This window comes from Manis javanica, chromosome 17, assembly GCF_040802235.1.
Source record: "Manis javanica isolate MJ-LG chromosome 17, MJ_LKY, whole genome shotgun sequence".
Lineage (NCBI taxonomy): Eukaryota > Metazoa > Chordata > Mammalia > Pholidota > Manidae > Manis > Manis javanica.
Window position 1 is genome coordinate 34,818,100 of NC_133172.1, and position 15,741 is coordinate 34,833,840.

A 15,741-nucleotide genomic window follows, 5' to 3' on the forward strand; every position below is an offset into this window, starting at 1 on the left:
ACTGAGCATCTCATGAAGGGGGTAAGATACAAAGCCGTGGCCCAGCGGGACCCGAGCACTCCCCCGACCCTAGCTCTCCAGCGGGAGGAAAGGAGTCAGAGTGGGGAGGGAGTGGATGCACAGGACTGCTAAATAACCAGCCCTAGTAATCTGCACTGGGAGGGCAGACACATATTGCATGGTGTGCTGGATATTAGAGAAACAGAAGGGTAGAGTCCAAGACAGAGACTGCAAGCTGGTCTCCACAGCTGGCTCCCCTGGCACAGAAGAAAAGGGAGTGCTTTTTAAAAGGCTTAAAGGGACGAGGGCTCAAGAGCTGAACAAAATTGACCCACCACACTCAGCCCCGCAGGCTGGGAATCTTGAGAAACTTCAGGCCCTCTAAACCCTGGCGGGTAAAAAAGCCCCGAAGCACCTCAGAGCAATAAGCAGCCTGCCATTTGTTCCCCCTGGATGGCGCTACAACTAAACCAGCTGACCTGCCACAGCTGCAGAACAGCTGGGAAGTGGCCCCGCCCACAGCAACCACACAGAGTCTCCTCCTAGTGTGCAGCTAACCGGGACAGGGAGGGGGAGCCGGAGCAAGGTCCTGAAGGCACGAAGGCTCACTGTTCTTGCAGGAGAACACACCCGGTGCGTCTGCAACTCTCCACAGTGCTCTAGGCTAGCCCAAGGGTGGCTCCACCCACAGCAGCTCAGGAGATTGTCCCAGAGTCTGCTCCCGGTGTGCGGGTATCCGGCACAGGCAGTGGAGAAGTCCAAGGTGACCAATAAGCAGGAAGGGACTTTGATCTCCCAGCTGACACACATGCAACCTGCCTGCGACCACTTCTATTGTGGTAGAAGAATCTGGTCCAGTCAAAAATCACTCAGACAACCCCAGAGAGAGGGCCTGGTGAGATAGATGTAACCAATGTTCCTGAAAAAGAATTCAAAATAAAAGTCATAACCATGCTGATGGACTTGCAGAGAAATATGCAAGAGCTAGGGATGAAGTCAGGAGGGAAATAATAGAAATGAAACAATCGACACAATGGCTTAAGAACAGACTGGACAAGGAGCAAGAGACTGTTAATGGAATAGAAATCAGAAAATGGGAATACAGACAAGCTCAGGCAGATAGAGATAAAAGGATCTCCAGGAATGTAACAATATTAAGAGAATTGTGTGACCAATCCAAACGGAACAATATTCGTATTATAGGGGTACCAGAAGAAGAAGAGAGAGAAAAAGGGATAGGAAGTGTCTTTGAAGAAATACTTGCTAAAAACTTCCCCAAGCTAGGGAAGAAAATAGTCTCTCAGACCATGGAAGCTAACAGATCTCCTAACACAAAGGACCCAAGGAGGTCAACACCAAGACATATAATAATTAAAATGGCAAATATCAAAGACAAGGGGAGAGTATTAAAGGCAGCCAGAGAGAGAAAAAAGATTACCTACAAAGGAAAACCCTTCAGTCTATCATCAAACTTCTCAACATAAACCTTTCAGGCCAGAAGAGAATGGCATGATATATTTAATGCAATGAGACAGAAGAGATTTGAACCAAGAATACTGTATTCAGCATGATTATCATTTAAATATGAAGGAGGGATGAAACAATTCCCAGACAAGCAAAAGTGGAGGGAATTTGCCTCCCACAAACCACCTCTACAGGGTATTTTAAAGGGACTGCTCTAGATGGAAGCACTCCTAAGACTAAATAGATGTCACCAGAGAAAATAAAATCACAACAAAGAAAGCTGACCAACAAAATACTAACTAAAGGCAAAAAATAAAATCAACTATCCACAAAAACAAAGGAAACACAAAAGAGTACAGAATAAAACATCTAACATAAAAAATGGAGGAGGAAGAATAAGAAACGAGAGAAATAAAGAATTACCAGACTGTGTTTATAATAGCATAATAAGAGTGATAAGTTAGACAGTTAGGTAGGAAAGAGGCTACCTTTGAAGGTTTCCAAACTACGAATCCAAAGCTTGCAATGGCAAAAAGCACGTATCTATCAATAATCATCCTAAATGTAAATTCACTGAATGCACCAAGCAAAAGACAGAGTAATATAATGGATAAAAAAGCAAGATCCATCTATATGCTGCTTATAAGAGACTCACCTCAAACCCAAAGATATACACAGACTGAAAGTGAAGGGATGGAAAATGATACGTCATGCAAACAATAGGGAGAAAAAAGCAGGTGTGGCCATACTAGTATCAGACAAAATAGACTTCAAAACAAAGAAATGAGATAAAGAAGGACATTACATAATGATAAAGGGGTCAGTCCAACAAGAGGATATACCCATTGTAAATATATATGCACCCAACACAGGAGCGCTGACATATGTGAAACAGATACTAATAGAATTAAAGGGAGAAAGGGAATGCAGTGCATTCATTTTATTAGACTTCAACACACCACTCACTCCAAAGGACAGGTAAATCAGACAGAAATTAAGTAAGGACACAGAGGCACTGAACAACACGCTAGAACAGATGGACCTAACAGACATCTACAGAACTCCACACCCAAAAGCAGCAGGATACACATTCTTCTCAAGTGCACATGGAACATTCTCCAGAATAGACCACATACTAGGCCACAAAAAGAGCCTCAGTAAATTCAAAAACATTGAAATTCTACCAACCACCTTTTCAGACCACAAAGGTATAAAACTAGAAATAAATTGTATAAAGAAAGCAAAAAGGCTCACAAACACATGGAGGCTTAACAACATGCTTCTATATAATCAGTGGATAAACGAACAAATTAAAACAGAGATCAAGCAATATATGGAGATAAATGACAACAGCACAAAGCCCCCAATATTTGGGGGATGCAGCAAAGCCATTTCTAAGAGGAAAGTATATAGCAATCCAGGCATATTTAAAGAAGGAAGAACGATCCCAAATGAATAGTCTAAAAGTCACAATTATTGAAACTGTAAAAGGAAGAACGAATGAGGCCCAAAGTCAGCAGAAGGAGGGAAATAATAAAGATCAGAGAAGAAATAAATAAAATAGAGAAGAATAAAACAATGGAAAAAATCAATGAAACGAAGAGCTGGTTCTTTAAGAAACAAAATAGATAAGCTTCTAGCCAGACTTATTAACAGAAAAAGAGAATCTACACACATAAACAGAATCAAAAAAGAGAAAGGAAACATCATGACAGATACCACAGAAATACAAATAATTATTTGAGAATACTATGAAAACTTATATACTAAAAAGCTGGAAGTCCTCGAAGAAATGGACAACTTCCTAGAAAAATACAACATTCAAAGACTGACCAAAGAAAAACAGAAAATCTAAACAGACCAATTACTAGCAAAGAAATTGAATCAGTAATCAAAAAACTACCCAAGACCAAAACGCCCGGGCCAGATGGATTTACCTCGGAATTTTATCAGACATACAGAGAAAATATAATACCCATTCTCCTTAAAGTTTTCCAAAAAATAGAAGAGGAGGGAATACTTCCAAACTCATTCTATGAAGCCAGCATCACCCTAATACCAAAACCAGGCAAAGACACCACAAAAAAAAGAAAATTACAGACCAATATCCCTGATGAACGTAGATGCAAAAATACTAAACCAAATATTAGCAAAGTGAATTCAAAAATACATCAAGAGGATCATACACCATGATCAAGTGAGATTCATCTCAGGGATGCAAGGATGGTACAACATCAGAAAATCCATCAGCAAAAAGAAGGACAAAAACCACATTATCTCCACAGATGCTGAAAAAGCATTTGACAAAATTCAACATCCATTCGTGATTAAAAACTCTCAACAAAATGGGTATAGAGGGCAAGTACCTCAACATAATAAAGGCCGTATATGACAAACCCACAGCCAACATCATACTTAACAGAGAGACGGTGAAAGCTTTTCCTCTATGATCAGGAACAAGACAGGGATGCCCACTCTCCCCACGGTTACTCAATGTAGTATTGAAGGTCCTATTCACGGCAATCAGACAAAAAAAAGAAATACAAGTAATCCAGATTGGTAAAGAAGTCAAACTGTCCCTATTTGCAGATGACAGGATAATGTACATAAAAAAAACCCTAAAGACTCCACTGCAAAACTGCTAGAATATGGAAATTCAGAAAGTTGCAGGATACAAAATTAATACACAGAAATCTGTTGCTTTCCTATACACTAACCATGAACTAGCAGAAAGGGAAATCAGGAAAACAATTCTATTCACAACTGCATCGAAAATAATAAAATACCTAGGAGTAAACCTAACCAAGGTAGTGAAAGACCTATACCCTGAAAACTACAAGCACTCCTAAGAAAAATCAAAGAGGACACTAACAAATGGAAATTCATCCCATGCTCTTGGCTAGGAAGAATTAATATTGTCAAAATGGCCATCCTCCCTAAAGCAATCTACAGGTTCAATGCAATCCCTATCAAAATACCAATAGCATTCTTCAATGAACTGGAACAAATAGTTCTGAAATTCATATGGAACCACAAAAGACCCCGAATAGCTAAAGCAAATACCATGATCAAGTGGAATTCATCACAGGGAATAGTAAAGCATGGGGCATCTCAATTCCCAACTTCAAGCTCTACCTCAAAGCCACCATAATCAAGACAATTTGTTACTGGCACAAGAACAAACCCACAGACCAGTGGAACAGAGAGTCCAGATATTAACCCAAACGTATACAGTCAATTAGTATATGATAAAGGAGCCATGGATATACAGTGGGGAAATGACAGCCTCTTCCTCAACAGCTGGTATTGGCAAAACTGGACAGCTACATGTAAGAGAATGAAACTGGATTATTGTCTAACCCCATACACAAAAGTAAATTTCAAATGGATCAGAGACCTGAATGTAAGTCATGAAAACATGAAACTCTTAGAAAAAAACATAGGCAAAAATCTTTTGGACATAAACATGAGCAACTTCTTCATGAATATAGCCCCCCAGGCAAGGGAAACAAAAGCAAAGATGAACAAGTAGGACTATATCAAGCTGAAAAGATTCTATGCAGCAAAGGACATCATCAATAGAACAAAAAGACATCCTATAGTATGGGAGAATATATTCATAAATGACAGTTCTTTTAATGGAAGCTCTGGCTCCCGGCTGTTGGATTAACCAGGGCAGTGGCGGGCCAGCACCAAAGCATGCGACGATGGGAATGTGGGCTCAGCCTGGGACAGATTGTGACAACCCCGGGAGGTGGGCAGGGGGCCAGCCGCCCAGAATCCTCCTGCCCCCAGCAGGGCATGTCCCCACCACCAGGTGGCCCCAAGACTGGACTGGGGCAAGACACAGGGACACACATAGTGTGGGTGCACCTGGCAGAAGCTCCCTGGGCACTGAGACAACACAACACACTGGTGCTACGAAAAGCTGGCACTTTTTATTAATGGTATGTGACTAATAAATACATTACTGCAGACAATAAATTATTGCAATAACTAGAAATTTATTACAAAACTACAGTTAATATGGGGTGGGAGGTGGTGGTGGGGTTGGGAAGTGGGATCACTGCATTTTGGCTGTTAACGTCGTCTCCTCCTTCCAGCAGTGGCTCTGCTAGCACGCTTCTGTGGGGTCTCCCTCTTAGCACTAGGTTGTAGCCGCTGAATTTTGGGCGGGGGGCAACCTAGTTCTTCATCTGAGAATGAGTTTGTTGAAGGTCTCTTCGGAGCCCGCCTGGAGACCGGCTTCTCCTCTTTCACCTTTTGGGAGGTGGGCACCTCTGCTCGGGTGGGCATGGGTGCATCCCCAAAGGTGCGGTAGGCTCCAACCAGGCAGTATGTCTCCCCATGCCAGCTCACCTGGGTTTCACCATGCCCTTTGTAGAGGACGTGGTGGTACCCAGGTGTAGGGGATGGGGAAACTGCTGTTGCTGCTGCTGCTGCTGCAAAGAAAACCAGAACTAATCAGTCACTCCTGTACACAATGTCCTGCCAGAACCTTCCCTCTGTCGTGTCTCTCTCAGTTTCTGGCTGAAGCCATTCGATCTGCTTGGCATCTAAAACCCAGACTTGGCCCATCACCTCTATGAATCCCCTAGAGAAGAGATGTTGGCTGCAAATGCAATTCCATGGAGCCTGAGGCAGCAGGAGAGCAGGAAATCTGTTCCCCATTCCCAGAAAAAAACACAACCTGAAAATGATTGCAATGCAATCAAGATCCCCTCCATCTCTCCCGTCCACAACAGAGGAAACATTTCTTAAAGCCTGTCACTTCTCAGGCGGTTTTAGTGGAAATACCTTTCAAGTTTTGGAAAAAATAATCTTACACGAATCAGTTAAGAACCCCTCTCCCTTTGAGCCCCATCTGTGTTGCCTTTCTCAACCATGCTGAACTCTAGCCCTCTGATAATTCCATGTAGATTTGAAAAAGGCCAAATCCCATAGCAGAGTGACCAGGAAGCTCAGGCCAGAATGTGGGTACCTAGTCTAGGCCCACATCAGCGCAACCTCTGGGACGTCTTTTCCTCAGCCGTTAGGTCTCAGTGTCCCTTTATCACTCCCCTTGGCTCTTCTGCTCTTCCCATCAGTATGACAGCCTTTTGCCCGCTACTCAGAGGCTCAGTCTGGGATGTGTCTGAGGGCACCCATGTGGACAGCATGGTGAAGGGGCTCAGGTTGGAAAGTGAGGTTATGAGTGGCCCTCAGCAGCTCTTGCTCAAACTGCTTCGTTTACACAAAAATGCTCTTGACATTTGCTAAGAGGCTAAATATCACACTGGCTCTTCTGCTGGTCCTAGAACAGGCCAGCCTCATTCCTACGTCAGGATCATTCACTTGCCATTTCCCCAAGGGTCTGGAAGGAAGCATTTGTAGCCCAAAGGTGGAGGGAAGGCTACATTTATAAAGATTAGGAAATTTCTGAACGCTTGCCCAGGGATGACATTTCACTTGCCCTCAGCAGTGAGCAGGAACACCGGGTATTAGTTAACAGCTGGGGAAGTTCTGACGTGTTGAGGGCCAGCCCGAAAGGAGAAGCCAGGTGGCAGCCAGGTGAGGCTGTGTGCCCACCAATGACTCTTGTACAGATGTCCCGCCTCGGCCTACCTGCTGTGCAGCCCTGCCAGGGCACAGAGGATAAATTACGCTGGATGTAGATGATGCGGTCACACATCATGAGAGCGATGCCTCGCTCAGGCAGCCAGACTGCTGTCTGGTCTCAAACTGCCACTATGTTTGTTTGGTCCCGCTGCCACGGCAACAGTGAGGTCACGTATGGAATCTTGCGACTTGAGGGGCAGGCTTCAGGCTCTCTTGTGGAAGAGAGCAGGGTGGAGGCAGAGGGGCACCCTACCTGGCCCTTCCATCTAGCCCTGCGCATCCATGCCTTAGTCAAGTAGCCATTTCCTGTGGAATGTACCTGTGGGCTGGCACAGGAGGGCAAGAGGCCCACATTCTGAGATTGGCTTGAAGGGCAAGATTAACCTAAGGGACAGCCAGAGTGTTTGGCACTGAGCCTAAGGGTCCCACAGTTGGAAAGGCAGAGATTTGTATGGACTAGGGAATCAAGGAAGGCTCCTTGTCAGTGGGCCTGAAGGGCAAGGGGACTTGGGACCTATGGAGAGGAGAGGGAAGGCACTCCAGGGGGGAAAAATAAAAGCAAAGACAAGTTCTTCTTAACCTTACCCTGCCTCAGATGGTAATTCATAGAACCTTTGTGATTTTACAAGTAAGACTTCAAAAAACCAAGAGGTTAAGGGGCCTGTAGATGACACAGGCAGTGGAAAGGTGTTCTGCTCAAGGGTCGGCTTTCCCCTTGGGTCTCTGGATGTATAGCTGATAGGAATGTGAGGAGAAGCTCATCACATTTCAAAGTCCCTCTGGGAGGGACGTTATAAGTGCTATAAGGCAGAGTGAGGGGTCCGAGTGACTTCACAGAGTGGGAATGAGAGCCCATTGTAATATGAATTAAAAAAACTCATGACACAATGACATCACATAGAGTGACAGCCTAATCATTACGGTCCTCTCCCTCAAAAAGGCAAATCATGACTCTCCGACCACCATGAAAAGGATACGTGGGCTCAGCGGCAGCCCAGGTGAAAGACAACATCAGCACTGTACAGAGATGTCACTAAAAGACAATTTAGTTCTACTCAGAGGGAGAGGAAATAGACAAGTGTCCTTAGCCTGATGAGACCCACTGTAAGGAACCACGTTTGGGAGGCAGCCTTTGATGCAGTGTGTCCAGGAACTTTCTAGCAATGAGAGATAACCTTTCTCAGGAGGGGGCTCCCTGTTACTGACCTTGGATAAGCAGAGGTGGGACATTGTTTACTGGGGGTGTTGCAGAGGAGGTGTACCAGGAGGTAGAGACTACCTGGGCTCTCATTTTAGACAATGGGCAACTCTGGTGGAGAACCACTGCACCTTCTCTCTTAATTTGCTTGAATCAGAGTAGTGTGTGTGTGTGGACATTTTAAGTCCGGCCTAAATAGAGCAGTCTAGGTCTCGAAGTGATAAACTGTGAAGGGGACGGCACTTGGGGTTCATCCTGGCAGGTGGACCAGCCTGAGACCACTCAGATTTTCCAAAGCTCCAGAGAGACTGCATGTTTGGCGTATCCCTCTGATTTGGTGAGGGTCTGATGATAACTGCCGCAGTATCTGGCCAGGCCTCTAGGGTAGGCAGAATAGCATACACGAATGTTCTAGCAGCTTTAAGAGGGCTTCAGACTCACTTGGGGATTCCACAAAACAACTTAAAGATACTTTAACATGGATTCTTGGGTCAACTGTTACACAGATCTGGAGTGGGGCTCAGAAATCTTTTAACACTAATCAGGCTTCCTAGGCAGTTTGGCCACTTCTCGGTATCTATCTGAAGGAAATGAAATCAAATCACTTACTCTAAAAGATCTCTGCACCCCCATGTTCATTGCAGCATTATTTATAGGATACACAAACCACCTAAGTGTACACACATTGTTGGAGGTGCTAGGCAGGAAAATAGATATGAGCGGGGTGGAAAGAGAAAAAGGCCAGAAAGTCCACTAAGAAGTCTGAAAATTAATCAATTAAAGCTCCAAAAGCCAGGAGTAACTTGGCCTGGAATGTTTGAATATTCCCCAGATAAAGGAGGGTACTCCTGCATAGCCTGTGTCTTCATTGTGTTAATGATGCAGGCCCAGCTGTAAACAACTTAGTAAAAGGCAGGAAAGATTCCATCTGGAAGATTGTATTTTAATACCCAGAAAGTTAAAATGTAAGATTCTAAACTTACTTTTTAGCAAACAGACAATAACTCAGCCCACATTGTGGGTTGGGCAGGCAGCCTGTTTGATAGGCTCCCTGACCAAGGCTCCCTGACCAAGACTCCGGGTATGGCAGGGAGAAATCAGAGCAGGAAGTTCCTTGTGTTAAGTTAATTCTAAGTATTCAAAAAGCACTTAATAAGACTGTACCTCCAGCCCCTAGTCACAGCCCTAAAGAATCCTTAAAAGGGGGAATCCCCAGCCTTTCGGGGCACTCCTCTCTCTCAGGTCACCCAGACTTTCTAAGTCTGTAACCTTTTAATCTTAAACTTTCTCCAACCTTTCAGGGCACCTCTTCTTGCTGAGGTTGCCTGCTTCACTTCTCTCTTTAAATAACTTTAAATAAGACTTTTACTCTGCTTCACTACTGTGTCACTGTCCTTCAATTCTTTGTTGCGGCGGGGACACGCACCGAGGAAAATACACAACACTCCCCTAACAGAGGATTGGATAAAGGAAATGTGGCATATGAATTACATATACAATAGAATATTATTCAAGCTTAAGAAAGAGGGAAATCCTGCCATGTGTGAAAGCATAGATGAATTGGGTGAACATTACATGGATTCTTGGGTCAACTGTTACACAGATCTGGAGTGGGGCTCAGAAATCTTTTAACACTAATCAGGCTTCCTAGGCAGTTTGGCCACTTCTCGGTATCTATCTGAAGGAAATGAATTAAGTCTAGTGAAATGACTAAGTGAATTAAGTCAGTGAAAGACAAAGACTGTTGGATCTCATGTGTATGTGGAGTCTAAGAAAAAAAAAAGAATCCGAACTCATGATGCATAAAATAGATTGGTGGCTGTCAGAGGTGGGAGATTGAAAGGGTATCTTGCTAGGACCTTCCTTACCCCAGAACGAGTCAGGAGATGGGCCCACACAACAGATTTTATTATCTGAAAGAGAACATGGCTGACCCCAGAGAGAGGGCACAGCAGCTCATGGGTGGGGAAGCATTTTTAAGGAGTAGGGGTAGGGTGTGTTCTGCGTTGGTGATTGGATCTTAAGAGGTGGGGGTCTTAGCGCACCAGAATTTGCCTTCGGGGATAACGGTGGGCCAAATAGGTGAAGGGGGTCAAAAGGTACAAACTTCCAGTTATTAAATTAAGTCCTGGGGATGTGATGTACAGCATAGTGACTATAGTTAACAATAGTGTATGGCATATTTGAAAGCTACCAAGAGTAAATCTTAAAAGTTCATGTCACAAGAAAATAAATTGTAACTATGTGTGGTGATAGATATTAACTAAACTGATAGTGATGATAATGTCACAGTATATAGGCATGTCAAATCATTATGTTGTACACCTAAAACGAATACACTGTTTTATGTCAATTATATCTCAGTTTTAAAAAGAATCAAAGAAAGAAAGGAAATCCATCTGGTTGTTGAAAATTTTTGTTCCTGGGATCTGATTATTCATTTACTCGTTTATTCACTCATTAAGCTATTCATGCATTCACATATTCAACAACTGTTTAGTGAGTGCCTACTGTATGGCAAGGCCTTTGCCATGCACTGAAGATATAGTAAGGAACTAGACAAGCTTGCTCTCTGCCTTCATAGAGCTTGTTAACCCTTGAGGAAAACAGATCTAGAACAAACAATTGTCAACTGTGAATATATTTTAAAAAAGAAATTCAAGGAACTATAGGAGTGTATCACAAAAGACCTTCTACAATAGCATCCCCCCTTCTCCAGGAGATAGTCACCAACTTGACTATATCAAGCTGAAAAGATTCTATACAGCAAAGGACATCATCAGTAGAACAAAAAGACATCCTATAGTATGGGAGAATATATTCATAAATGACAGATCTTTTAAAGGATTGACATCCGAAATATATAAAGAGCTCACGCACTTCAACAAACGAAAATCAAATAATCCAAATAAAAATGGGCAGAGGATCTGAACAGAAACTTCTCCAAAGAAGAAATTCAGATGGCCAACGGGCACATGAAAAGATGCCCCACATCGCTAATCATCAGAGAAATGCAAATTAAAACCACAATGAGATATCACCTCACACCAGTAAGGATCGCCACCATCCAAAAGACCAACAACAGCGAACATTGGCTAGGTTGTGGAGAAAGGGCAACCCCTCCTACACTACTGGTGGGGATGTAAATTAGTTCAACCATTGTGGAAAGCAGTATGGAGGTTCCTCAAAATAGAAATAGCATTTGACCCAGCAGTTCCACTTCTAGGAATGGAGTAGCCCAGTTCGAAAAAGACATGCACCACTATGTTTATCGCAGCACTATTTACAACAGCCGAGAAATGGAAGCAACCTAAGTGTCCATCAGTAGATGAATGGATAAAGAAGATGTGGTACGCAGGCACAATGGAATATTTTTCAGCCATAAGAAGAAAACATCCTACCATTTGCAACAACATGGATGGAGATAGAGGGTATTATGCTCAGTGAAAGAAGCCAGGCAGAAAAAGACAAGTATCAGATGATTTCACTCATCTGTGGAGTATAAGAACAAAGAAAAATACTGAAGGAATAGAATAGCAGCAGACTCAACAGAACCCAAGAATGGACTAGCAGTTACCAAAGGGAAAGGGACTGGGGAGGATGGGTGGGAAGGGAGGGATAAGGGGGAAAGGGGGCATTACAATTAGTAGACATAATGTGCGTTGGGCGGCATGGGGACGGCTGTACAACACAGAGAAGACAAGTAGTGATTCTATAGCATCTTACTACGCTGATGGACAGTGACTGTAATGGGGTATGTGGTGGGGACTTGATGATGGGTGGAGTCTAGTAACCATAATGTCGCTCATGTAATTGTAGATAAACGATACCAAAGTAAAAAAAAAATTTTTTTAAGTCATATTAACTCATCTTGTGCTTTGGTCAGTATAATTAGCATTATTATTTTAAAGGTCTCTGTATAGCCTGCACAGACCTTTGAAAGTGTTCAGAAATTTCTTGCATTAAAATGTTTCAAGTTGCAGTCTTTATACAAATTACCTCATTTCACATGTCCTTTTCATTTTAACAGGTCTATCAGCCCCTGTACCCAGGGGCCGAAAAGGAAAGAAAGTAAAGACTCAAACAAGTTCATTTGATATACAGAAAGCAGAATGGCTTCGAAAATACAATCCTGAACAGCTACTTCAAGATGAAGGCTACAAAAAACATATAAAACACCACTGTAATAAGTAGGTAGTAGGGTGTGTTTTTAACACAACTCAGTAAAAGTTTACTTTTCTGAAGTTACTAACAGTCTTAAAGCATGCTGATTTTGAGTACAGAGTCAGTGTGGTCTAGGACCAACCCTAATCTTAATCTTACAGGGTATCCTTCAGCAAATCATGCTACCTCTATGTTACTGTTTTCATCAACAGAGAGAGAAATAAAATTGGTTTCCAAATGATCTCATGATATCTTACTTGGATATTAAATAATGATGAGTGTGAAGATTTTGGAGAAACCTATTTTATGTATATGGTAGTGAGATTTAATCAGAAATTATTTTGTTATGAAAAATCTATGTACAAATTCTTTTCTAATTGTAACCTCAGTAGAATTTTCTTAAATGATTAATACATATGTGACTTGATTTCTTTTCCCTCATTTTTAGGGTTTTGCTTCGTGTAAGAATGCTCTATTACCTAAAGCAAGAAGTCATTGGAAGTGAGTGTCAGAAAGTATTTGATGGAGTTGATGCAAGGTAAATTAAATAGCATATTTATATTTATTTTTCAATAACATGACAAGACAAAAACTGTATGACCCGAAAATTATACCTTAAATGGCTTCTTCTCTGAAATCAACAAGAAGAAAACCTACCAAATTTAGAGAATTAACCTATGTCAATTTATTGCCTTTTCTGTTATATGCTATTTGGCTCTGTCATTAAACGTTATAACACAGTAATAGCAGCAGTAGTAGTAGCTTTCTGCCATCATATGTAAAACAATCTTTCTGGGCTCATTCTTTTCTTTCCTCTTGTTAGAGTGGAAGAGGTTTCATGGGTGCCTGACTTTCGTGTCCACATGTGATCCATCCAATACCCTAGTCTCTCAGGTCCTTGGCCTTATTCTCCTTCTCCCTTATTCTTGAAATGCTGTCTTCTGTGGCATCCGGTCTACTATACAACGTGGCTCTCCTTTTTCCTCACTGGCCTTTCCTTTTCGTTTTCCTTTGCTAGTTCTTATTCCTCTAACAGATCTCTTTCACTGTTGGTTTGGCCAGGAATTCTGTCCTCAGCTCATCCTTGTCTATCCCTTCTCCTTAGGTAAACTCATGCAGTCTCAGCATATTGAATATTACCTCAAATTTACATATTCATCCCAGACCTCTCTCTGACCTCTAATCTCTGAGTAAGGGGCCTTCCAACATTTCCACTTGAAAGTCTAAATTGACATCTTAAACTTTTTCCTGGCTCTGCCAAATCTCTGTCTGATCCTTTCCCTCCCACCTTCCATGTACAGGTCTCCTCCATCCCAGTAAATGTACTACGTGGTTGCTCTGGTACCATTCTTGAGGCTTCTCTTCCCCTCAAACCCTATTCAAAGACCTGCCAAATTTGAGTGTTTTTCACTGTCTTGTCTGCTAAATCCCTAGTCCAAGCCACCATTACCTCTTGTTCTGACTTCTGCTGAGTCCTCCTAATTGGGTCTCTCTGCCTCCACTTTTTCCTTTCTACAATCTAACATTAACACAGCAGCCAGAGTGATCTTTCTGAAGCAAAAATCAGGTGATGACGCTCCTCTTCTTAAAACCTTCCAGGTGCTTTTCATTTCTCTTAGAATAAAATCCAAACTCCCTATGGCCTGCAGGCCTCACATAACTCTGCGACCTCTTCTTTCACTCTGTCCCTCATTAACAGTGCTCACCACACTGGTGTTTCTGTTCCTCCACCATGCCAAGCTCATTCTGTGCTGTTCCTGCTGGTACAAATACTCTTTCCTCTGACTTTCCACAGCACTGCCTCTTCAGATCAATCAGGTGTCAGCTCAAGTTTTACCTCCTCAGACAGGCCTTCCCTCACCACTCAAGACTACTTAACCTGATTTTATCTCATTCATGATGCCTATTACTGTTAAACTTTATTTTTATTTTTATATTACTTTTCTCCTCCCATTAACGATTTAAGCTATTTGAAAGTTAGGTATGTAATGTTTCACTGAGCATTGTATTCCCAGCCCCTAGAATTTGGGACGTAGTAACACAGTAGTATTTGTTGACTAATTGACTACTTTTTTCCCTTGGACCTTTCTACTTGTAATTTGCCAGGAACTGCAATCTATGAAATTATCCCTAAATTTTCTTTATTGATCACCCATCTCTGGTTTACATCTGGATTTTAACAGTTTACATCTCCCTCGGTGCATACACAGACACACACTACTTTTGGACCCCATATCTCCTCACACTACTATGTTATTACTGTCCTTTATTTCAGTCAAATTCCTTTCAAGAAGTATCTGTATTTGCTGTCTCCTTTTTCTCCTCTCCGATTCACTATGTATCCACCACCATTCAGCTTCTACCTCCATCTCTACCACCCACTTTAAGAAGTTCTTTGCCAACATTCTTGCTGCTAACCTCCATGTCTGTATCATTAGTGTTTATCATACTTTACCTTTATTGACCACTTCGTTTTTTGTAAAAATGCCTCTGTAAAACCATTTTACTATACATTTTCTTTTTTTTAGCCTTCTGCTTGCTGTTTTACAGGTTCCTCTTCCGCCTGTCTCTTAAATGCCCTCTCCTTTTCACTTACTCTTCTTGGATATTCTCATCTTTTCTGTGGCATCAGTTTTTATTTCTGTACTGGTGAATCCCAAGTCTATCTCCAGCCCTCATCTCTCTTCTGACCTTCAGGTCCATATCTCTCAAATGTGCCATGATTACTAATGCCTGCAGTCCTTTGCATTCTTGCTGGAACATTATCTTTCCCCCTTTCTGCCGTCTTAGTGCTTAGCTGCCATCCACGCAGCTTTTCCTTATCTCTCTCATCTGGGTGAGGCACATACCTAGACTAACTACCCTGTCATAGCACTCATCACACAGTATTGTAGGTACCTCTTCACAAAGATGGGTGTGTCTGTCTTATTGCTATTATTGCCACATAGTGAGTGCTACTTAAATACATTTTAAATGAATGATCCAGCTTGGGGAATTAAAAGGAAACTTTATGCAATAGAGCACATGAAGTGAATCTATAAAAACAGAAATCAACAGGTGCACATGCACCTTATTAATTACTTTGACCAGCAGTTAACGGACACTTACCCTGCCTGTGGCACTTACGGTTGAGTATTAGGTGTACACTAAATGTTTTCCACTCTTTATAAGCAGGGAAACAGTTCACCTCAGATGATAATCAGTGTTTTGCGGTTAGAGTGCCACCAAAAGGTTGGTAAGGGGAACTATGTGACCCACTGTTTGTTTGTTTTTTTACCCCCTTGGAGAATGCTATCTTCAGTGTGCTTTCTGCTTTC

General features: G+C 42.3%; 2 protein-coding genes across 13 annotated transcripts in view; one reads left to right on the forward strand and one right to left on the reverse strand.

Annotated features, from left to right (window-relative positions):
• The window catches only part of CHD9 (chromodomain helicase DNA binding protein 9), a 236,065-nt gene that overhangs the window by 162,256 nt on the left and 58,068 nt on the right, over window positions 1–15,741 (forward strand). For all 12 annotated transcript variants that reach the window (XM_073225725.1, XM_073225723.1, XM_073225719.1 and 9 more), the window contains 2 exons: window positions 12,291–12,450; window positions 12,873–12,962. In XM_073225725.1, the coding sequence (XP_073081826.1) occupies window positions 12,291–12,450; window positions 12,873–12,962 (250 nt within the window). The remainder of the gene's footprint in view (window positions 1–12,290; window positions 12,451–12,872; window positions 12,963–15,741) is intronic.
• LOC140847020 (DPEP2 neighbor protein-like) lies at window positions 5,487–11,838 on the reverse strand. Its single transcript, XM_073225732.1, has 2 exons — window positions 7,069–11,838; window positions 5,487–5,906 (listed from the first exon to the last, which is right to left on the reverse strand). The coding sequence occupies exons 1-2, from the start codon at window positions 7,136–7,138 to the stop codon at window positions 5,545–5,547; spliced, it is 432 nt and encodes a 143-aa protein (XP_073081833.1). The 5' UTR covers window positions 7,139–11,838; the 3' UTR covers window positions 5,487–5,544.